This window comes from Acinonyx jubatus, chromosome A1 (genome assembly GCF_027475565.1).
Source record: "Acinonyx jubatus isolate Ajub_Pintada_27869175 chromosome A1, VMU_Ajub_asm_v1.0, whole genome shotgun sequence".
Taxonomy (NCBI): Eukaryota; Metazoa; Chordata; class Mammalia; order Carnivora; family Felidae; genus Acinonyx; species Acinonyx jubatus.
The window spans coordinates 21,605,968-21,629,206 of record NC_069380.1 but is presented as its reverse complement, the minus strand read 5'-3'; the positions used below and the strand labels follow the sequence as shown (position 1 = coordinate 21,629,206).

At 40.1% G+C, this 23,239-nt stretch overlaps 1 protein-coding gene and 1 pseudogene across 7 annotated transcripts in view; both read left to right on the top strand.

The window, feature by feature from the left end:
- The window catches only part of SETDB2 (SET domain bifurcated histone lysine methyltransferase 2), an 87,535-nt gene that overhangs the window by 50,742 nt on the left and 13,554 nt on the right, over positions 1-23,239 (top strand). For 4 of the 7 annotated variants that reach the window (XM_053215119.1, XM_053215125.1, XM_053215143.1 and 1 more), the window contains 2 exons: positions 2,236-2,324; positions 3,134-3,587. In XM_053215119.1, the coding sequence (XP_053071094.1) occupies positions 2,236-2,324; positions 3,134-3,251 (207 nt within the window). In that variant the 3' untranslated portion in view covers positions 3,252-3,587. Of the gene's footprint in view, positions 1-2,235; positions 2,325-3,133; positions 5,030-6,934; positions 7,345-15,169; positions 15,292-19,979; positions 20,088-23,239 lie in introns of those variants that run through there. The other 3 variants (XM_015069693.3, XM_027064798.2, XM_015069694.3) reach the window with 3 other exon arrangements.
- On the top strand, positions 759-2,227 carry LOC113600980 (small nuclear ribonucleoprotein G-like; annotated as a pseudogene).

The following is a 23,239-nucleotide window of genomic DNA, read 5'->3' as shown; positions in this document are numbered from 1 at the left end:
CCTCCTTAATACTCAGCACCTGTCTGACCTGCAGGCCCAACCCACCCGCTCCCCCGCTCCCCCCCTCCCCCGCCCAACCTAAAGTCAGCAAATCTTTAAAAACAAACAGCTTTTGGGGCACCTGGGTGGCTCAGTCTGTTTAGCCTCCTACTTTAGCTCAGGTCATGATTTCACAACTCATGAGTTCAAACCCTGCATCAGGCTCTGTGGTGACAGCTCAGAGCCTGGAGCCTGTTTGGATGCTGTGTCTTCCTCTCTTTCTGCCCCTCCCCCACTCATGCTCTGTTTGTTTCTCTCTCTCTCTCTCTCTCTCTCTCTCTCTCTCTCAAAAATAAATAAACATTAAAAAAATAGCCTTTTCCTGGCGAGGTGATCTGTTTATTTGGCTTCTTTTTCACCTAGTTAGGAGGATACTTGGTTAACAAAGAACAGAATCCTTTCTTCTCTTCCGCTGTCCCCAACTGCTGTTCTTTATTCCACTTTGACTACTTCTCTACTGTTGCCAAACATGTCAGATGCCATTAAACATAACTAAGGGGCCATTAAAGAAGGATCCCCAACAAAGAACTGTCATGGCTTTATTTCCTGTCAGCTGTGTTGAAAGTGGCTGCACCAGAACCATATGGTTGGTTTTACCTCTCCCAATTAGCACACCACCTGAGTTTTGGAAAAACTCTCTTGTTGTGGAAAAATAGAATTAATCTGTCTTCCTCTCCTCTCCTCTCCTCTCCTCTCCTCTCCTCTCCTCTCCCCTTTTTCTTCCCTCTTTCCTTCCTTCCTTTTTTTTTTTAATATAGAAAATACATTTGTGGGGCACCTGGGTGGCTCAGTCAGTTGAGCATCTGACTCTTGATTTCATCTCATGGTCATGAGATTGAGCCCAATGTTGGGCTCAGTGCAGAGTACAAAGCCTGCTTGGGATGCTCTCTCTCTGCCCTTACCCTGCTTGTGCATGTTTGCTCTCTGTCTCTCTAAGTAAATAAATAAATAAACTTAAAAAAAAAAAAAAAGAAAGAAAATACATTCGTGATTTTAAAATGGAAATAAAATTAAAGCAAATATATCAATAAATAAAAAGCCATACAGAATACATACATACAGCCAAACAGAATTCTGTTTCAGGGTAACTCTGAGCCTGTATGTATGCACGATGAGTAAAGCTTACTGGCACAACTGAAAAAATGTGGACAGGAAGTTATCATTGGAATTGAATGGTGGCAGACATATTCAAGGAAAATTGCTGGGATTTGGTCTTTTTGTGAATCTGGGAATAGATGAATATATGGAGATGGGAGCTAGTGGGCAATAGAACAATATTGGAATGGTGGTAATCAAAGAAAATAATATCATGTTAGAAGCCTTGAACAAGGATAACTAACGGTTGTATTCAGCAGAGATGTCAGTTGCTTACATATGTTCCCTTTCTAGAAGGTCTGTTTGATGATCACGTAAAACTCAGGTCGCATACATTCTTCGTATTAACCTTTTTTGTCCTGTTAAAAAAAAATACTCTAAAAAATAACTATGCCTCCATTCATTTAACCTTGTCCCTACTCTACCCTCTATATGTAAAATCATTTTTATTACTTATGTATTCTTATAGTGTTTTTTTATGGAAATACAAGTAAATATAAATATTCTTATTTTCCCCCTTTCTCACATAACAACATATTCACTGTCCTATGCCTTGTTTTTTTAATTAACAATATACTCTGGAGACCTTTCCGTATCAGTACACTGAGCTTCTCTTTCTTTTTGTTTGTTTTTGTTTATAGCTGCATAGGATTCCATTGTATGGATATACCAAAGTTTATTTTGTAACCAATCCTCTTTAGATAAGACATTTGGGTTTCTAAACTTTTAGAAACAATGCTCAGTGAATAATCTTACACATAGATACATGTACAGATGTACCTGTAGAATACACTCCCAGATAGGGGATTGCTGAATCAAAGGATAAATGCATTTATAATATTGACAAAATGACAAATTATCTTCTATAGAAGTTTGTACCATTTTGCATTTCTACCAGCAGAATAAGAATGTCAGAACAGAGCTTTCCGATTGGGTTCCTAATATTAACAAAATTACAGTCTCTGATATTTTGCATATTAGCAAAAGCAAAGAAATGAAAATAAGTGAGATGTGCTAGAAACAGAATGATATTCTAATGCTTCAAAAACAAGGTATCAAACTCTTTATCTAACCTCTGTGTTTATTTATTTATTTTAACAGCATAGTTGTTGCCCAAATCTTTTGGTACAGAATGTTTTTGTAGAAACACGTGACAGGAATTTTCCATTGGTGGCATTCTTCACCAACAGGTTTGAAACTTCTTTTATGTGATTTAATTTTGAAATTGTAAAAAATAATAGGAAAATATAAAAGAAAATATGTGCTTACAGCCCCTAATATCTGGTACCCTAGAATATTCATTTATCCCAAACTGTTCCTAGTCAATAAAATTTTAAACAGCTAAAATTTCAGTTCTTATTTCCTTTGAAAATTAATGCCTGAAAGGGCTGACAATGGCAGGTCTTGTCCAGCTCAATTCAGGGAATAAGTGATCTAGAATATCTTTAACTAGTTCTTTAAGTCAGAACTACCCCCCAACTATCACACCACAGGCCTTGTACCACAGACCTCCTCATGTCACTAGGTTCCACTGTTTGTAAAACACTTCCTTTCTTGGGATATTGACAAGTTTCTTCTTACTTAGGATTTTAGTAGATTTGAAATAAAACTCGAATGATTAGGATGCCTTGGTGGCTCAGTCAGTTAAGTGCCTGACTTCGGCTCAGGTCATGATCTCACGGCTTATGAGTTTGACCCCCTCATCAGGTTTTGCCCTCACAGTATAGAGCCTGCTTGGGATTCTCTCTCTCCCTCTCTCTCTCTCTCTGCCCCTCCCTGATTCGCGCGCACTCTCACACACTCTCTCAATAAATAAATAAACTTTAAAAAAATCTTAAAAAAAAACTCAAATGATTATTCTTAATAAAAGAGCATTCCTAACTGGTGGATGGTGGTTGAAGATTTTTAATAATGTTACTAAGAAATTGATATAATAAATTTGGTTCATTTGGTAGTTACTCAGAGTAATTTGTTTACTTTTTTCATTTCTACTTTCTAGGTATGTGAAAGCAAGAACAGAACTAACATGGGATTATGGGTATGAAGCTGGGACTGTGCCTGAGAAAGAAATCCTCTGCCAGTGTGGGGTTAATAAATGTAGAAAGAAAATATTATAAATTTGTAGCTAATGCCTATTGAAGAAATTAGCTTATCACGCTGCAATTAGAGCCATGCAAGAAACTTTCAGTCATCAGTGGAATTAACTTAGGTTGTGATCCATCAAGAGAATTCCTCTCAGTTTACCCTTGTCAGGGAATTCATTTGTGTGGCTTAAAATGCTAGAAACAAAATAAGGACATTTTCATACACATAGGCTATCTCTTTATTCTTTCTGCTGTTCAACTTTACATGAGTGGGATGGAAGTGTATATTTTATATGAAATACCATTATACAGTTTGTAACTTATTTGTAAATTATATATTAAGAGAAACAAATGTCACAATAGAATTCAGTTGATCGTATTTACTTTTGTGATTATTATCTTTGAGTTTATGCCCCCAAAAGGCCAAATTTCACATCGTTACTTACAAAATTTGTTTAATTCTTGGCAAATAATTTATCATTATAAGCCATAAGGTGGGCAACAGAGCTTGAGGAATATGTAAGAACTAACTTTATACATATCACTTCCAATATTTTAACACTAGTTAGTTGGAGAAGCTCTGTCTGGCTCCTTGCAACTCTGCCCCGTCAAACCATTTGAGTGCTAAGATGGAGAAGCTCTCCTATGGGGAAGGTTTTGGCAAACTTTGAGAGGAAACTTCTTTTCCATAGGTTCTCTGTACTTCTCCAGTACACAGACAAGAAACAAAGGGAATAGAAACCTGGAGGAATTGGAATATTTTTGTTCTAAGTAGAGGAGAGCCATAAGAAAAACAAAACTTAGAAACTAGCAAAACTTAGAAAACTAGTGTCTTAAGCCAGAAGGGCTTAAGGGCAAGAATTTCACTTAAAAAAAAAACCAACAGCAACAACAAAACAAGGCAGTTCTCAATTGTAAAGTCTGGAACAGCTGCTTAAATTCTCCTGTGTATGATGTGCAAATTGTTTTTGTTGAGAAAAAGGGAGTTACTCTGCTATGGGTTACCCAGCCCTTATCATGGAGCAGAAAGAGGACTGGGAATCTCCAAGAGTCAAAACTAATTTTACCCATAACAAAGATGTGTACATTTGACTGCCAGGAGCTTCTCCCTTGGAACCAGAACAGGAATACCAGCTCAAAAAGTAGTAATTAAAAGTAGTTCTGGCTTTTGAGAGGTTTTATGTCTTTTTTTCTTTTATTTTGTACTTGATTCTGGGTTTAGTTTGATTACTGTTCAAATAAAAACCTATTTGAAGTTTGGGGCACCTAGTGGATCAGTCCATTAAGCATCTGACTTCAGCTCAGATCATGATCTCATGCTTAGTAAGTTTGCATTGGGCTCTGTGCTATGAGCCTGTCTCTGTCTCTCTCTCTGCCCCTTCCCAGTTTGCATTGCTCGCGCACGCGCGCTCTCTCTCTCTCTCTCTCTCTCTCAAAAATAAACATTAAAAAAAAAAAAAAAACCCGTTCAGGGCACCTGGGTGGCTCAGTCGGTTGAGCGTACGACTTCAGCTCAGGTCATGATCTCACAGCTTGAGTTCGAGCCCCACGTAGGGCTCTGTGCTGACAACTCAGAGCCTGGAGCCTGCTTCGGATTCTGTGTCTCCTTCTCTCTCTGCACCTCCCCCACTCGCTTGCTCTCTCTCTCTCTCAAAAGTAAATAAACATTAAAAAAAAATTAAAAAAAAAAACCTGTTCAAAGTTTGGACCCAATTTAATTTCTTAAAAATATTAAACTAGATGAAAATTTAACTTGAAATTGTTTTATGGAGTGAGAAACCTAGGAACTAGGAAAAGGAGCAAAAGTTACAGCCTCCAGACAGATGAGGAAAGTTAAGTCCATTTATTCACAGTAAAGATGTTTTAGGTAGTACACTGAAAGTGAAGATACTTAATCAGTATGGGAAATACTTTTGTGCAGAAATCCTAACATCTTGATCTGCTTCACAGCTCTCATCTTCCATCAGTGTCCTAGAGATTGATTCTCTTTGTCTATGTCAGATCTATTTCCAGTTAAATTCCATTATTTCCCTTTTCCTTGGTTTATTCCCACATATCGGTGAAGGACATATTCTTCCTAGTTGCTTTTGAAAAGGAAAATCGAGAGGTAAATATTTTGAGACCGTGCATGTTTGATTATGTTATTTTTACCTGTATACTTGATTGCTGTTTTATCAAGGTATAGAATTCTTGAGTAGCCTCCATACACAATATTGAAGGCATCTGCTAGCTTCCAGTGCTGCTGCTATGAGGTCTTAAAATGGTCTCCTTTCTGGCTTCCAGGATGACAACTGAAGTCAGATGTCATTCTGTTCCTTATTTTTTATATATATGACCAGTTTTAATCTCTCTTGAAATTGATAGAATTATCTTTGTCCCAGTGTTCCTTTCTGGTGAAGTCCATTTTCATCTTTCATCCTGGGTGCTTGGTGGGATCTTTCAATCTGAAAACTTTGTCCTTCAGGGAAATCATCTTGAGTGTGTGACTCAAACTTGCGACCAATAGTCACATGCTCTTCCAACTGAGCCAGCCAGGCTCCCCAAAATATATTTTCAGCTGTCTTCTTGCTGTAACTTTCTGAGAGATTTCCTCGGTCTGAATCTTCCAATATAGATGTATTGTGCTTTATTTTTCTGGTCTCGTTTTTTTTTTTTTTTTTTTAATGTTTCATTTATTTTTGAGACAGAGAGCAAGCACATGAGTAGGGAGGGGTAGAGAGGGAGAGGGAGACATAGAATCTGAAACAGGCTGCAGGCTCCAAGCTTTTAGCACAGAGGCAGACACAGGGCTCGAACTCACAAACCGTGAGATCATGACCTGAGCCGAAGTCGGATGCTTAACAGACTGAGCCACCCAGGCTCCCCTTCTGGTCTCATTTTTAATTTCTAGAGCTCTCTTCTCTGAATTTTTCTTTAATAGCATCCTATTTTTGGTTCATGGTTGCAGTATCAAATCTTCTTGAAAGTGTCATGTATATAGGTTTAAGTGTGTGCACACACATTCATATCTATATTCTTCCTGCATATTTTGTGACCTCAAAGGTTTATTTGTTTTCACTGTATATTTCCTTTGGTCTTTGTCTTTCATGTTATAGACTTTCCTCAGTTGGTGATCTTGGCAGTCTACTCATACTTAAGAGTGGAACACTAAAAAGGCTGAGATTATAAACTGGGGGAAAGGGCTCTTCAAGTGCCACACCATGAGGTAGCTGAGCTACCAAGTCTCTAATGGTCTGTTATGGACTGTTTCTGGCCTGTCAAGGAATACTTGTCTCTCCTCCTGATTTAAGGGCAAAAACTTGGCTGCCAGAGTCTGCTCTTATCTCCCCTTTGAGCCCCATTCTTCTGTAACCCGTTTCTGTATTTGTCATGACTGTCCCAAGTTATCTTTTTAAATATTGATTTTCTGCTGTCCCCAATTTTGCCTTTCTTCTGTTTAAAACCTCAAAATGCAAGACCTGCAGAAGTTTTCCTTTAATTCCTCAGCAAACCACCGACTATGACATGCTTCTTTTCCAGAATTTTTTTTATCTGTAATTTATATGCATTTGTGTTCTCTACATGTATATTTGTCACATGCACTGAAAACCTCGTCTTGTATGGTGCTGTGTACCCCATGGGTGCTAAATAAAGACTTGCAACTTGCAACTGGAATTAGTTTGTTAATTCCACCTACGTTTATGACATAACTATTTAGGCCAGACTTGGTGTTACACAATTTTTAAAGAAACAGAAGAGCAGTCACTTCTCCAGCTGATCTCGGGTTTTGGTCATCTTTCCTCCCAATCTGAAGAGGAGAAGTCAGGGCAGGGTGGGGAACGCCTGCAAGTTTAAAAACAAAACAAAGCAAGTTCAGATTCAGACCAGATCTGGATAAGATGCGAGCTCCTATTTGAATGAAAACTACGTCTGCAAACTCTACGCGTCTCTTGCTCAGAACTTCCCCCTATGCAGGGGAAATGGATCATCACAGCTTTTACGAAAACGAAACTCTGCAACTGCCTGTGAACTTCCGGAAGTGCAGGCAAGGAGCACAGCCGTTGGACAGCCACGGAGGGTGCAGCCATGGAGCAAGCGTTGTCTTCCTCCGCCAAGGACGCGCCGGACCAGCTCCCCCACCCCACTGGTGAGTAATGTGCGCGCGCGAACACGCGGGGATGGAGTTGTGGATAGGAGGGAGGTGATGCAGTGTCCCACAATCACAGGGCGGAGCCCAGGGTCTGCTCACTGTTGCGGCCGCTTGGGGGCCCCCCGGATCCACATCCTAGCCCCTCAGGCAGCGCTGGCAAACTTGCCGAACTTGCCGGGCTTGTCTACGTTCACCTCCAACAGACCTTCGGTCAGTTCCGCAGGGACTCTGAGCCCAGACCTCAGCCCCAGAGCTTCACTTAGGAGAGTTGTGTCCCGCTGTCTTCTCCCACTAGTGATGGACAGCCCAATCCTACTGTTCTACTCTACTGGGAATGGAGGCATCAGAGGAAACCGACATAAATTCTGGTGGGCTTACTCTCCACGCAAAGCTTCACCCACCTGTAAAACAGTGTTGTCAGAGAAGTGGAGAAGTAGGCAGGAGTGGACCCCTTCCTGAAGAGAAGTGGCTAGCTGGGTCTCAAGAAGCGGTTGGGAAGGTTCTTGCAGAGAATGTGACTCTTTGGAACCATCTCCTCCTTTTCATTTAGTAGTTCAGATCCTCAGCAACCCTCTCTGTGAATAAGGCAATAGTCTGAGTCTGCGCCTTCCCTTCACTTAAACAGATGTAGAGCTCCTACCACCTGCCAGGCTCAGGGCTAGATTTGGGGAATACAGAGATGAGTTAAAGTGACCCCAGCTTAGAGAATCGAATAGGCAACTTGAAGATGACCTGGTAAGTAAGCACCACAGAGGCCCAAATGAGGGGTTCCTAACTCAACTTGGTGTTCAGGGAAAGCTTTATGGAGGTGAGGATGCCCTTAGTTTTAAATGGCAAGAGGCAACCAGAGGCAGAAAGTTTGAAAGGGTGTTCCATACAAAGGTGATGACAGGAAGAGGCACCAGCCTCAAAACGTCACATGGCAACCCTAAACCAAGTGGTTGAATATTTTCATATGGAATTTCCTATGGAATGTTACTAGAGATGAGATTCCATCCTGACATTTTCCCCAAACTCCAGACTTGTATAACCAACTTCATCAATGCTTAGAATGATTTCAAACTGAATATCCCAAAGAGAATTTTTGTTTCCCTGCGTATATCCACGTATTCCAAACCTGTTCAACCACCAGCATTCCATTCATCCAGTTTCTCAGGCCAAAACTGTTAGCACTGCCCTCAATGCCTCTCTTTCTTCCTCACCTCCCATGTAATGCATTAGACCAGTCAGTTCTGTTTTCAGAATAGATCTTGGGCCTGACCGCTTCACACCTTCGCTACCATCCAAGCCCAATCCACCATCATCCCCTGTCTGGACTATTGATCTGGCCCCTACTCCAACTTCTCATACAGACAAGACTGCACAACAGCCAAAATGATCTTTAAGAAATAAAAGCGAATGTGATTCTCCTACACAGAGCCCTTCAACAGTCTCTCATTACCTTCCAAACAATCTCTTACCGTGGCCTACAGTGTAACCCATGTCCTGATCTGATCCCATACCTGCTCATCTTGATGACTTTGCTACCCCTTACTGCCTTGTGGGTCCTCCAAGCCCCCAGATCTGTCCCTGCCTCAGGGTCTTTCTGTTTGCATCACATTTCTCACTTCCCCACCATATTCAAATCTCAAGTGTGTCCCTCCATAGCTTTGCCTGCCCATGCTATTTAAGAGAACACCCCACCTCCCTCATGACTCTCTACTTCCTTTCCCTGCTCTGTTTTTTTCATAACACTTATCACTAGCAGGAAAAAAAAGACTTGTCTGTCTCTACTACTAGAATAAAGTTCCATGAGAGTTGAAACTCTCATCTCATTGTCTGTTTTATTTGTAGTGCCTAATACGTTCTTATTAAGAATTTGTTGAAGGAATGAGTGGGCTTGTATGTACCACTGAGCTTGGCTTCTATTCTGTTGCTGATGGGGAATGTCTTTCTCAGGAGGGAAACCAGCCCAGTTTGAACTGAAGTCTTCTGTTCTGAATTCTGTATATCTGAGAGTTGGGCAGATAGGTCCTCTGGGACTGTCAGCTGTGCGTAGGGAAATGGAGTCACATAATACAAATGTGCCTGCCGAGGGTCATCCCTGTGTATGATTGTGAGATAGATATCTTAAAGAAGTCCACTGAACATCCTACACCTTGACTGTCTGCCACCCCTTTCCCACAACATGCCCATTCTTATTCCAGTTTATACTTTTTTTTTTTTTTTGAGAAAGAGAGAGGGCACAAGCAAGCAAGGGGCAGAGAGTGAGGGAGAAAGAGAATCTCATGAGGGGCAGAGGGAGAGAGAGAGAGAATCCCACACCAGCTCTATACTGTCAGTGTGGGGCCTGAAGCGGGGCTCAAGCTAACCTGATGTGGGGCTCGAACTCACAAACCATGAGATCGTGGCCTAAGCCAAAGTTGGATGCTTAACTGACTGAGCCCCCCAGGCATCCCCCTGTTTATACACTCTAAAGCTGTCCCCAGTAATGCTTTCTGGCTCTCCCAAATACATTTATGTTTCCAAGTCCATTACCAAGCCTCTAGGTAATGTCCACTCCTCTTCTGTTTTGGTCTTTATCCATTACAGGTGTGCAGTCATGGGACTCAGTGATAAAGTTGACTTCTCCCACATATCTTGTGTATAATGGAGGAACTTAAAAAGCTGCAATAATAGATAAGTTGATCAAAGAAGAAAAGAGGAATAAGTTTCCAAGCCAGCACCATACATCAGTTGCCAGTCCAGGACATAAATCATAACAAAAGGGCATTGTAAATGGAATTGTAAGATTAGGGACTCCCATTCCATCATCCACTCATTTAGTGGTGAAACGTGTTTCTTGGCTATTCAGTCTGGCTACCCCAGATTCTGTCCTCTGGTTGGATTTCCCTTGTCCAATGGGCTTTAAGACCATATCTGGGAAAAGGAACATTTGGAAGACACCCCTGACATCCCTGCAGAGGCTGTGGCATTAGTAATCCCTTTCCAGATGGAGATGGGCCTTGAGACAGAGATTCATTCTGTTGGTTTCAGTTAGTCAGAGTTCATATGTTCCTGGCTTGTCATTTTTCTGCAGCTTCATTCTGTAGAACCTTTCTTGACTACCAGTTTAATTTTTGGGGAATTGTTGTCAGATCAGTCTCTGTGAGTCCTTAGGCCTGCTAGACACAATAGAAGGACCATGGGGAGCCCTGCCGATCCTCATTGTTCTTAGTGTCAGCTGCTGATGGAGACCAATGGACTTTTCCCTAAAATGCCCCTGCTCCCATAATACACCTATCCCTCACTGTCTGAACCTATACAGTTCCTGAATTCAGAAGGTGAGGACTATCAGTTATCCAAATGTATTTATTTGGTCCATGAGTTTTGGATAATGCATAGCAAGCATTCAGATAGTGAGAGATGCCTGTCTATGTAAGAGCCTCTAGTGTGATTTCCCCTCAACTCCAGAGTTACATGCATCCTCCAGTCTGGAAGAATGAACAAGTTAGAAAAGCCAAGATCTTATAAGAAACTATGAGGAGGATGTGTTTTACCAAGAAAAGGCCATTAGGGGGAGCCTGTGTGTCCCACTTTGGGGGTTGTAGTAACAAAACTCCAGGTCAGAAGGCAATGGTGTAGCTACCACCACCATATTCCCAGGTGCCAAAGTCCTAGAAGCCTGCAGACTTGGGAATGCAACTCAGAATGACGGTCCCCAGAGGAAACACAGGGGGCCATGCTTAGGTATCCAAAGCCTGACAGCTCAGCCCTGCACAGTGCACCTGTCCAAAAGTCCAGCTTTGCACAAGGAAAGGGTAATGCTGTGTGAAAATGCCTAGCTCTTATACAACAAGGAGCATTGCATGCCTATCAAATGTTATCATACTATTTTATTAGGGATTTTTATTCCAGATTTTGTCACTAATAATTTGATGCTTTTTTTTTTTTTAGCCTGTGCTTTATAAATTTAATATCCAGTTTGTGTGTTCTTTTAAAAAGAATATAGTATTTAACAAAGTATATTTGGGACCTGAGGTGAATAAAATATTGGGGGTTTTTTCCTCATTTTCCATCTAGGATGGTATATTATGTTGTCAAATATTAAAATGTATTCTAAAACATTGAAAATTATAAAGTGTGGTATTGGCAGAGAAAGTGACAGATCAATGGAACAAAATAGAAGTATGTGAACAAACCCAAACGTATGTAATCATTAAATGTAGGAAAAGGAGATTTAAATCACTGGCTAACCACTATGAAAATAAGTTAGCGCCCCATCTCATACTTTATAATACAATAAATTTCACATTAATATTTTAATATAAAAATAAAATTTTAGAAGAAAATAGAGCTATGGAGGTGTTTTCTAAGTCATATCTCCTTTTTATCAAATAAAACATTTAAACATTCTATATGTCCATTTTATAAACAAAAAAGACCACACATACGACTAACAAGAATGCATAACAGGCTCATAAATCAATAAGAAAATAGTGAATAACCCAACAGAAAATGGCCTGAGGACATCAGTGCCAGAGAAGAAATGCACATATTGCCTTATGATATGTTAAATTCATAATTATAGATTATATTCTTCTCTCTATGCTTTGTATCCTTTCTTTAGACATAGTCATCTACTCTTTTGTCCTAGTTGTCTCTTTATAGTATGGTTTTCGATGGGATAGCCAGATACCCTTGTATTTTCTTTTCAAGGTTTCCTTCACCATCCATGCCCTTTTATTCTTCCAAATAAACTTTTTTTTCCCCAAGTTCTTTAACCTTGGAATTTAAGTTGAAATGACATTAAACCTACAATTTGAGAAAGAATTGACAGGATTATAATGTCCCGTCTTCCTACTCTGGAGCACAGTATTTCTCTCCATGTATTGAGATCAAGCTTAAAACTTTTTCCCCCCATAATGTGAATTATTTTAGACCAAGAAAAGCATACACATTGTCTCTCCATTTGGCAACTTTGTAATACCCTTCCCCCCCCCATGTTGTGTTTTTGTTTTTGTATTGAAATTCAGTTGATTAAAACAACGCTTTCATCATGTCATTCCCCTGCTTAAAAATCCTTCCTGGCAGTCTTCTACATCTGTTTCTCAGATTCTTTTCCAGCTTCCTCTGCACAGACTCCCTCCCCCTTCAGGATCCTGGTTTTCTGGCCCCTGGTCAAACCTCTTGACCTTTTCCCACATCGCTACATAGTCTCCAGTGTCCCTCCCACCGCCTCCCCCCTTTCTGTCTGTCTCCAGGTTGTACCAGCTCAAGGCCCATGTCCTTGACAACACCCCATCCCACAGGGGAGCACTGTACTCCCCTCGATCCATAGCATGTATTGTATTTTCCCCTCAGCCATCATATTCCTTTGTGGCATTTATCCTGTTATTTTATTTTCCTTATTAGCATTTGATCTTATTTTGTTAGCTTCTTTCAAGCAACAGTTCTGTCTCCTGTTTCTTTGTGTCCTCTGCTGTGCCGTTCTCCACAGTAGCCACTCACTACACATGGCTATGAGCACTTAAAATGTGGCTTATTTAGTTAAGACACACTCAGCACAAAGTACACCAACCTTCAAAACTCAGTACTAAAGAATGAATTAATAATGTCAATTAAAGTTTGAAAGGATAATATTTTGCATACATTTAGTTGAATAGAGCCTGTTATTAACCCATTATTTAATGGGTAAAATTAATTTCACCCATTTCTTGATGCTTTTTTTTACAATGCTCCTAGAAATTTTTTAGCTGTAGGTCACATTTGCGGCTCACATTATGTTTCTGTTAGCACCCATCTAGAGTGCCCAGCAAAATGACTCTCCTACCAAAGGTGCTCCCAAGTTGGTGGTGGTTTGAAATGAATGAAAATGAGGTTTTCTCTCAGTCATTTGAGGTTTTTCTTTCAGTCTCAACCCCTTTTTCTTGATTGGTGGGGAGCAGAGGGACTACATATTTTTATCCTCAGTAGTTAGGACCCAAATCCAGGAAACAGAAATTAAAGAAGAAACTCATCTGAGGGGCACCTGGGTGGCTCAGTCAGTTAAGCTTCTGACTCTTGAGTTCAGCTCAGGTTGTCATCTCATGGTTCATGGGATTGAGCCCTGCGTTGGGCTCCACATTGACAACGTTGAACCTGCTTGGGATTCTATCTCTCTCTCTGTCTGCCCCTTCCCCACTCACTTTCTGTGTTCGCTCTCTCTCTTTCTCTCTCTCTCTCAAAATAAATAAATAAACATGGGGGGGGGGGGAAGATTGTGAGATAAATGCTGCTCCAAAGCACAGTCTTCTAAGGGCACCTGGGTGGCTTAGTCAGTTGAGCATCTGACTCTAGATTTGGCTCAGGTCATGATCTCATAGTTGTGAGATAGAGCTCTGCATTGGGTGTGGAGCCTGCTTGAGATTCTCTCTCATTCTGCCTCCCGCTTGCACTCTCTCAATCTAAAATAAAAATAAATAGATAAATAACCTTTTTTAAAAAAAGTGCTGTCCTATGATTTTGTGAAATGCAAGATCTAATTTCAGAGATTTTGTTTTGTTTTGAATAACAAAAACAACTTTTAGGAACAACTTATAGGAACCCCTTAAGTGGTTAACCTCATCTAAATTTATTTTGTTTTTAATTTTTTTAACATTTATGTATTATTGAGAAACAGAGACAGAGCATGAGCAGGGGAGGGGCAGAGGGAGAAGACACACAATCTGAAGCAAGCTCCAGGCTCTGAGCTGTCAGCACAGAGCCTGACGCAGGGCTTGAACTCACAAACCACAAGATCATGACCTGAGCTGAAGTTGGAGGCTTAACCGACTGAACCACCCAGGCGCCTCAACCTCATCTAAATTTAAAACTGTCATCATTAAATGGTAAAGTAAGTCCTTGTTTCAAAACTAAAAGTTGAAGATTAAAAACACAAATGTGTTCTAATACAGAAAACCAAATCAAAAAGAGGATGAGCATTGGAAAGGGCAAAAAAAAAATTGTTAAATGGATGCTTGTGGCCAAATGAATAGCAAACAAATGGGAAGGTTACCTCTCACTGACATGCCAGTGGGGTTTTGAGAACAGATGGCTTCTTTCTCTCTCTCTGTTTATTCTTCCCTTTTCTTCCTAGCTCTCCTTCTCTTAGTTCCTCTCCTTTCTTCCATTCCTTTCTTTAAAAAAAAAAATCAATTTTCTACCTTTATGTAGCTTTCTCTCCTAATTTATTATAATGCTAGATTTAAGTGCATTTAAATTATAGCACATTGCTCATTTACATCTTTAATTCACTCAAAATTTATTTTTGAGTATAGTCTGACACAGGATCTAAAATTTTTTTTTTGCAGGCAGTTGAGCAGAGCACTGTTTCTTGAATATATCATTATGTTCTTGTTGATTTGTAATGATAATAGTAATAATTATTGAGAGCTTAGTATTGGCAAGGCAGTGTTTTGAGAGCTTTGTATTTAAATTCCTAGTTGTGTTTCTTTCCTTTTTTTTTTTTTTTTAAGTTTGTTTGTTTATTTAAGTAATCTCTGCACCCAACCTGAGTTTCAAACTAACAACCCTGGGATCAAGAGTTGCATGGTCTTCTGACTGAGCCATCCAGGCACCCTCTGGTTGTTTCCTGAACAAAGTTTTCCACGTGTTTAGACATTTTAAATGAACATTAACTATTGTCCCTCCATTCATTAAGCCGTTAAAAAAAATACAAAATAACTTGCTTTTCCACTTGGGTCCCGATTTTTTTTCTCTCTCTAGTAGTTGAGGACCTCTCATAAAAACAAGTGCCCTGTCTTCTACTTTTAAGACTGGTGGAGGAGTTATGGAGACCAAGAAATTCTACCTTTCCATTTCTCATCAAGGATGTTACTTATAGGTGTCTTTCAGGTTGCAGAAAAGATGGAAAAAAGGACATGTGCACTCTGCCCCAAAGACTCCGAGTATAGTGTCCTATACATTGCAAAAAAAGAGACTATAGCTGCTCATGAAAATTGTTTGGTAAGTTACTTGAAAACACATGAGTCCTTTTAGGGAAGGACGTACCAATATAGATAATGTACTTTGGAGACAAAGAATGATGAGTTGGCCATGGTTTGGGCTTGTAAGTGGGGATTTGGGGAGCAAATTTCCTAACTTTTTAAACTGTTTCAGATCTTACCACCTTATGATTACATTTTAGCTGTATTTGTAACTGATCGAACACAATTATGATAAGCTTCTTTGAAGATATTTTAATGAGATATTTCAAATATAATAGATACCATAGACATTTCACCCAGATTTGAAAAATCATACTGTATTTGCTTTAGCTTGGATTTTTTTTTTTAAGAAATAAAACATAGTTAAGGACTCTCTAATTCTCTCTTCCCCTCCCACCATCCCTCTTGAGATATAATTGCCATCACAGATTTGGTTTTCACCATGTATATTTAAGTGCTTATAACAAGATATGATGAGGTTTTACATGTTCTTGGACTTTGTAGAATTTCAGCCAGCTTCTGTGAACTATTGAGATTTATCCATGTGAGAAATTTCACTCTTAAGTCTTTAATTTTAAATGTTAGAGAATTCTTTTGTGACTGCCACTATTAAACTATTCTCATGTGAATGAGCATTTAGGTTTTTTCCCTTTTTTTCATATAACTAACCAGCTGTCATGAACATCCTTGTATAATAAGTCCCCTAAATCACGGGAGAATTTCTCTGGTGTAGGGCACAGAGCAAAAACCAGAAATGGTGGACACAGAGGGTGCATTTTGCACCTCACTACATGCACCAAATTGCTTTCCAAAAGGATGACACCAAATTCATTTCTCGTCTTCCTTGCCATACATGATATTATGAAATTTTAATTTTTTCCCTCTCTGATGGGTGTGAAATGGTCTCTTGTTTTCATTTACAGTTTCTAGATTTGGCTATGCTTATGCACAGATCTTTTTGTCACTTCTGTGACTTGTGTTCCTGGACCACATTTTGTCTTTGGGATATTGATTTTGTTTAAGTGTATTTTTATATGTATATAAATAGATGCTAATGCATTATTATATATGTTAGCTTTTAATTTATGGTGTTTCCTTTCAGAGCCTTATAATGTATCCTTGTTAAATATATCATTGTTTTCCTTTATAATTTGTAGGAGTTCTTCACTAAGAAATTCTTTTCTTTACTAAGATTCCCCCCCAATTTTAAATTTTGTCTTTTTTCATTTAGTTTCTTAATCCAACTGGAATTTATTTGGACTACTGTGTAAAGTAGGGATCTCCTCTTTTGTCATATGATTAACCCCTTTTCCCAGCATTATTTGATTAATCTGTTCTTTTGTCATTGATTTTAGTGATAATAATGATAACTCTTATCATTCAGTGTTCACCAGGTGTAAGGTAATATTCTGGAAGCTTAACCTGTATTAAACTATTAATCCTTACAACAACCCCAAGAGGTAGGTATCATTATTATGCCCAAACTAAAGACGAGACATCTGAGGCACAGAGAGTTTAAGTCACTTGCCCAAGGTCATGCAGCTGTAAGTGACTGAGCCAGGATTCTTACCTGGGCTGTCTACTTCTAGAACCCCCACTTTTATCCAGTGTGCTAACGATATAATATATGTGCACATATCTGTTTCTGGCTCTTTAGTCTGTTCCATTGGTCACTTTGCCTATCCCTCAGCTGGTACAACATTGTCTTAATTACTATAATTTTATGATAAGCCATGGCTCTTTTTTAGTGCTTTGAATTTTGGGGTCAGTTTATGAGTTTCACACAAATTCCTTTTGGAATTTTAACTGGAATTCCATTGAATTTGGGAAAAATTATATGAGTGTTTCTATCCATCAACAGAGTATCTCCAACTATTCAGGTCATTTTTTATGAATTTCAGAAATATTCAAACTTTTTTTTTTTTTTTTTAATGTAGAGGTCTAGAACTTTGGATTAATCTTTTTCCTGGCTTTGGTTTTGTTGTTGTTTGTTTTTTGTTTCATTACCTTTTCCTAACGCTTTTTTTTGTTAAATTGAAGTATAAAAAAAATTGTAGTTGACACACAGTGTTACGTGTTTCAGGTGTAAACATACTGAGTAATTCTACTACTCTACATTATGTTGTGCTCACCACAACTGTAGCTACCATCTGTTACAATACCATTAGCTACATATATTCCCTAATCTGTGCCTTTCATCCCTGGGATTTACTCATTCCATGACTGGAAGACTAGACCTCCCATTCCTCGTCACCCATTTTGCCTGTGCCCTCTCCACCTTCCTCTCTGGCAGCCACCAGTTTATTCTCTCTTTATGGGTCTTTTTCTGATTTTTTGTTTGTTCATTTGTTATTTAGTTTCCACATATCATTGAAATCATATAGTACTTGTCTGTCTCTGTCTGATATTTCACTTAGCATAATGCTCTCCATCCAGGTCCATCCATGTTGTTGAAAATGGCAAAATCTCATTCTTTTTTATGGCTAAGTAATATTCCATTACACACACACACACACAAACACACCACCTTCTTTATACATTCATCTGCTTATGGTTGCTTCCATGTATTGGCTCTTATAAATAATGCTGCAGTAAACATGGGGTGAGTATATCTTTTTGAATCAGTGTTTTCATTGTCTTTGGATAAATACCCAGTAGTTGTATTACTGGATCATATGGTATTTCTGTTTTCAGTTGTTTCAGGAACCTTCATACTGTTTTCCATAGTAGCTCTGCAATTTAGATTCCCCACAGTGCATGTGCATTCCTTTGTTCCTACATTCTTGCCATCACTTGTTATTTCTTGTCTTTTTGATACTAGCCATTCTGATAGGTATGAAGTGATATCTCATTGTGGTTTTGATTTATTTTTCCCTGATGATGAGTGATGTTGAGCATCTTTTCACGTGTCTGTTGGTCATCAGTATGTCTTCTTTGGAAAAATGTCTCTACAGGTCTTTGATCAGATTATTTGTTTTTTTGGTGTTGAGTTATATGAATTCTTTATCTGTTTGGGATATTAATCCTTTATCAGATATGTCATTTGCAAATATCTTCTCCCATTCAGTAGGTTGCCTTTTCATTTTGTTGACAGTTTCCTGTGCTGTGCGAAAGCATTTTATTTTGGAGTAGTCCCAATAGTTTATTTTTGCTTTTGTTTCCCTTGCCTAAGAAGACATATCTAGAAAGAAGACATATCATGTTACTATGGCTGATGTCTAAGAGATTACTCCCTATGTTTTCTTCTAGAAGTTTTATCGTTTCAAGTCTCACATTTAGGTCTTTAATCCATTTTGAGTTCATTTTTGCATATGGTATAAGAAAGTGGTCCAGCTTTATCCTTCTCCATGTAGCTGCCACGTTTTCCCAACACCATTTATTGAAGAGACTGTCTTTTCCCCATTGTATATTCTTATCTCCTTTGTTGAAGATTAGTTGGCCATATAATCATGGGTTTATTTCTGTGGTCTCCTGGTTTATTTCTGTTCCATTGATCTGTATGTCTGTTTTTGTGCTGGTACCATACTGTCTGATTATTATATGTGTCTTTAAGTCTGAGATTGTGCCACCTCCTTCTTCTTTCTCAAGACTGCTTTGGCTATTGGGGTCTTTTGTGGTTCCATACAAATGTTAGTATTATTTGTTGTAGTTCTGTGAAGAATGCTATTGGTATTTTGATAGGGATGGCATCGAATCTATAGATTGCTTTGTGATTGCATTGTGTAATGTTGATCTTCAATTGAGAGGTAGGTTAGATTCTTTTGGTTTCAGGTAACACACAGAAACTTGAGCCAACCTAAACATAAAAGTTGCCTTTCAAATTTTTTTTAAAAGTTTAAATCCAAGTTAGTTAACATATAATGTAATAATGATTTCAGGAATAGAATTTAGTGATTCAACATTTACATATAACACCCAGTGCTCATCACAAGTGTCCTCCTTAATGCCCATCACCCATATAGCCCCTCCCCTACCCAACACCCCTCCAGCAATCCTCAGTTTGTTCTCTGTACTCAAGAGTCTTTTATGTTTGTCTCCTCTCTGTTTTTATCTTATTTTTGCTTCCCTTCCCCTATATTTATCTGTTTTGTTTCTTAAATTCCACATATAAGTGAAATCATATGATATTTGTCTTTCTCTGACTTACTTTGCTGCATAATATACACGCTAGTTCCATCCATGTTGTTGCAAATGTCAAGATATCATTCTTTTTTGATTGCCCAGTAATATTCCATATAAAAGTGACTCTTTAATCAGACTTCAGGGGCATTTCATGGCTCCTGAAGGCAGACACACAAGCATGTCTAAGAAACAGTAGCTAGAAAGCCATCAGGAACCCATGATGTCCTCTCTAGCCCTCATTTTTGTTTTCCTCTTTTCAGACTGGCTTACTCTCTATCATGTGGCTTAGAGTCTATTCCACTCTCTCAGGGTAGGGAATCCAATTGGCCCAGCTTCAGGTCAGGGCTCTAACCAGGTCCATTTAAACATTGGGGTCAGGGTTATGCAGTATGAAACATGCCTGGGGATCCTTCCAAAGAAAAGCAGGGTGGCTTGTGATCTGCTTATATACCCCAAAAGATGGTCACTGTTATACCCCCAATCCATCTTCCACCCCCAGTGAGTACTTTCGATACCATTTTATGACTTGTGGCTCTCAACGGTACTTTCAGCATATTCTGAATTTTTTCTTTTCCCAATCTGCAGCTGTATTCTTCAGCACTTGTGGAATGTGAGGATCATGATCCAAGTAATGATGACAGAAGTTTTGATGTGGAGTCAGTAAAGAAAGAAATCCATAGAGGAAGGAGGTTGGTAAGTACAAATGACTTTATTACTCAGACAAAACGAACAGATATTAAAGGGGATGTTTCCAAAAGAAAGTCTACTTGATTGGTAAACCAGGGATAGAGATACATCTTGTAGAGCTGAAAGATGTAGGGTCTTTAGAGTGGGAGAGAGCCAAAGCATAAGAGACTCCTAAAAACTGAGAACAAACTGAGGGTTGATAGGGGGTGGGAGGGAGGATAGGGTAGGTGATGGGTATTGAAGAGGGCATCTTTTGGGATGAGCACTGGGTGTTGTATGGAAACCAATTGGACAATAAATTTCGTATATTAAAAAAAAAGATGTAGGGTCTGTATTAGAAACTTAGACTTTACTGAACATTTAATATTTTAAAATAAACTACGACATGCTTCATCAGCAAAGTATATAGGAGTTAGAATGCTTTGGGCTGTAAGTAGAAGGAACCCAACTGAAACTGGCTTTAAAAAAAGGATGCTTATTTTCTCACTTAGCCAGAGGGAATGCTGGCTTCAAAGTTGGTTTATTTAGTGGCTTAATGGTGTCGTCAAGACCCCATCATCCTTTCTGTCATCGTGTCCACATCAGTTGGTCCTCTTGTGGTCATAGGGTAGGCCATAGGCAACAACGGAAGGGTCAGGCTTTCTTGTTCCCATCTGGTGAAAGAAAAAGTTCATCCCCAAGTATGGAGTAAGACCCTTCTGAAAATTTAATTAAGCCACACCCATCCTCCTGCACCAGTTGCTGGAGGTGACCATAACTAGGATCTATCCCCTTGGATCTGAGGTCAGCTCCCCCTGGGAAGGTAGAGTGAGGAGTAGTTACCCTCCTGGTTCTGTTACAGCAGACTTCCTCTATGGAAAGCCCTTCACGGCTTAGCAAGCAGTACAGCAGGTGTGAGCACCTAATGCCCACCACTACAGTAAGGTTTGTGATCTGGAACAAACATTTATGTAGTCCTTGCAAGGCTGACACATATATGAAGGCAGTTTCTGCACAGCCTGATGTGCTTTGAGAAGGATCAGCACAGGTCACTCAAGCAAGCAAGAACCTTAGCACAGGTGAGCACCAGGAAGCCTTCCTGGCTGGGGAGGAGTGAGGGTAAGGAAGATGGGGAAGGAGGATGGCATGTTTATAAAACTATAAGTACATGACTGTGTGTGGCATCCTCTCTCCTGACTTTATGGGATTCTGTAAGATACACCAGAATGCAGGAAACCATCCCTTGTCATAGATAATGAGTCGACCCTGGCTTCTCACTTTGACAACTAAAGCTGCAATAAACATCTTTGTACACATATCCTGTGTACTTGTTTCAGCGTTGCTGTAGAGCACATTCCTAGAAGTGAAATGGCTGAGTCAAAGAGAATTCTCTCTGATAATCTTGAAACGTGCTAACAAACCGTCCCCCAGAAAGGCTGTACCATTTTATGCTTCTGTGGATGAAACAGCACTTTTCCCAGCCCTTGACAAAATGAGCATCACGAATCTGCTTAATTTTTGCACCTGACAGGAAGTGGTACCTTGCGTTTCCCCTCACTGGTGAGGTTGAACTTTAGTTCTCCTCAGGCACCTCCCACCCGCCCCACCCCCACCCAGGCCCAGCAGTTCTTCCCAGTCCCACAGTCCAGCACTGCCAGCACTCTCCTGCAAACACTCTGGACTCCCTCTCCTCACCACCCTCACACACCATTTCCTTACCCACCATCAAAACCCCCACCCCTGGTGAAGTGCATCTGTCTGTTGTCTGCTTGTGCTGAAGAGACTGGCACTTGAGCACTTGAACAACCGGACAAAAACCTACAAATGTGTTGACTGATCTTAGATTCACGGCCACAAATCTCAAAAGGAATCTCAACACTTCACCCTCCACCCTCTACATTTATTGTTTCATTTCCTCTCTTTTTAGAACCTCTCCCCACCCCAACTGCCCATCCCAAAGTTGATGACTATACCTCATTTTTCTTTTTGATAGACCTTTTTGCTTTTAGAGCAGTTTTAGGTTCACAGAACACTTGAGGGAAAAGTACAAAGACTTCCCATAAACCTCCCACTGCCCCACACACACACACACACACACACACAGCCTCCTTTTTATCAACATCCCCCACCAAAGTGGTGCATTGTTACAACCGATGAACCTACATTAGCACATCATCAAAACACCCAAAGTCCATAGTTTACATTAGAGTTCATCTTGGTGGTGTACATATTTTTGTCTGATTTTTACCTAGCAATGGAAGCCATTAGCTAGGAACTCCTGTCCAAACCACTGCCCATCCACCTCTGTCCCCAGACTCTGGGACCTCCCTCTTGTCAAAGCCAACCCTCCACTTAGACTTTGGAGTCATCACCTGCCCCTCCGTAAGGACTAGCTCTTGCATTTCCCTTTACCCCATTCACATCAGTATCCCGGCTTGTACTAGCTTATTTCCTTCAGCATATGTATGTCTGATCAACTGATCATGTCATCTTAAACCCTCCTTTGTACACAAAAAAATCTGGCCAATTACAATGTCACTTTTCTGTCCTTAGCTGACCTTTGAGCAGTATTCATTACACAGTTGCCCATGCCCCTGCACCTTGAAGCCCTTTCTTCCTTTGACTTCCTGCACATGCTGTGCTGCTACTTCTCTTACCTTTCTGGCTGCTGCTGCCCAGGCACCATGGCTGTTTTGCCCTCTCTGCTCAACCTCTAAAGTGTGCAGTCCCCGAGGGTTTCCTGGGCTCCTTCCTCCACCTGAACGTCTTTCCTGTGTGACCTCCTCCAGTCCCCATGGCTTCAGAACCGTACTTATGCCAGGGCCTCTGTGCCTCTAGCCCTGACCACCAACCTGACATACCTATGTGAATATTTAATAGCATCTCATATTAAACCGGCCAAAGGACACAATTCCAGCCCCTCCAAACATACACACACTGCATTCACACCCTTTGGGTCCTCAGCTCAGTGAACAGCCCACCATTCATCCATCATCATCTTCTCATCAACCTCCCAGCCCAGTGTGGAGCCCATCAGTGCCACCTGCAGACCCTGCATCCTCCCCTTCTTTCTGTCACTAACCTACCACAGTGAAGTCCCAGATCTCCCTAAACATCACTGATGCTTTTTCTGCACTGTCTCCTGTGCATCCCTGCCCCAGCCCATCCTCCACACAAGC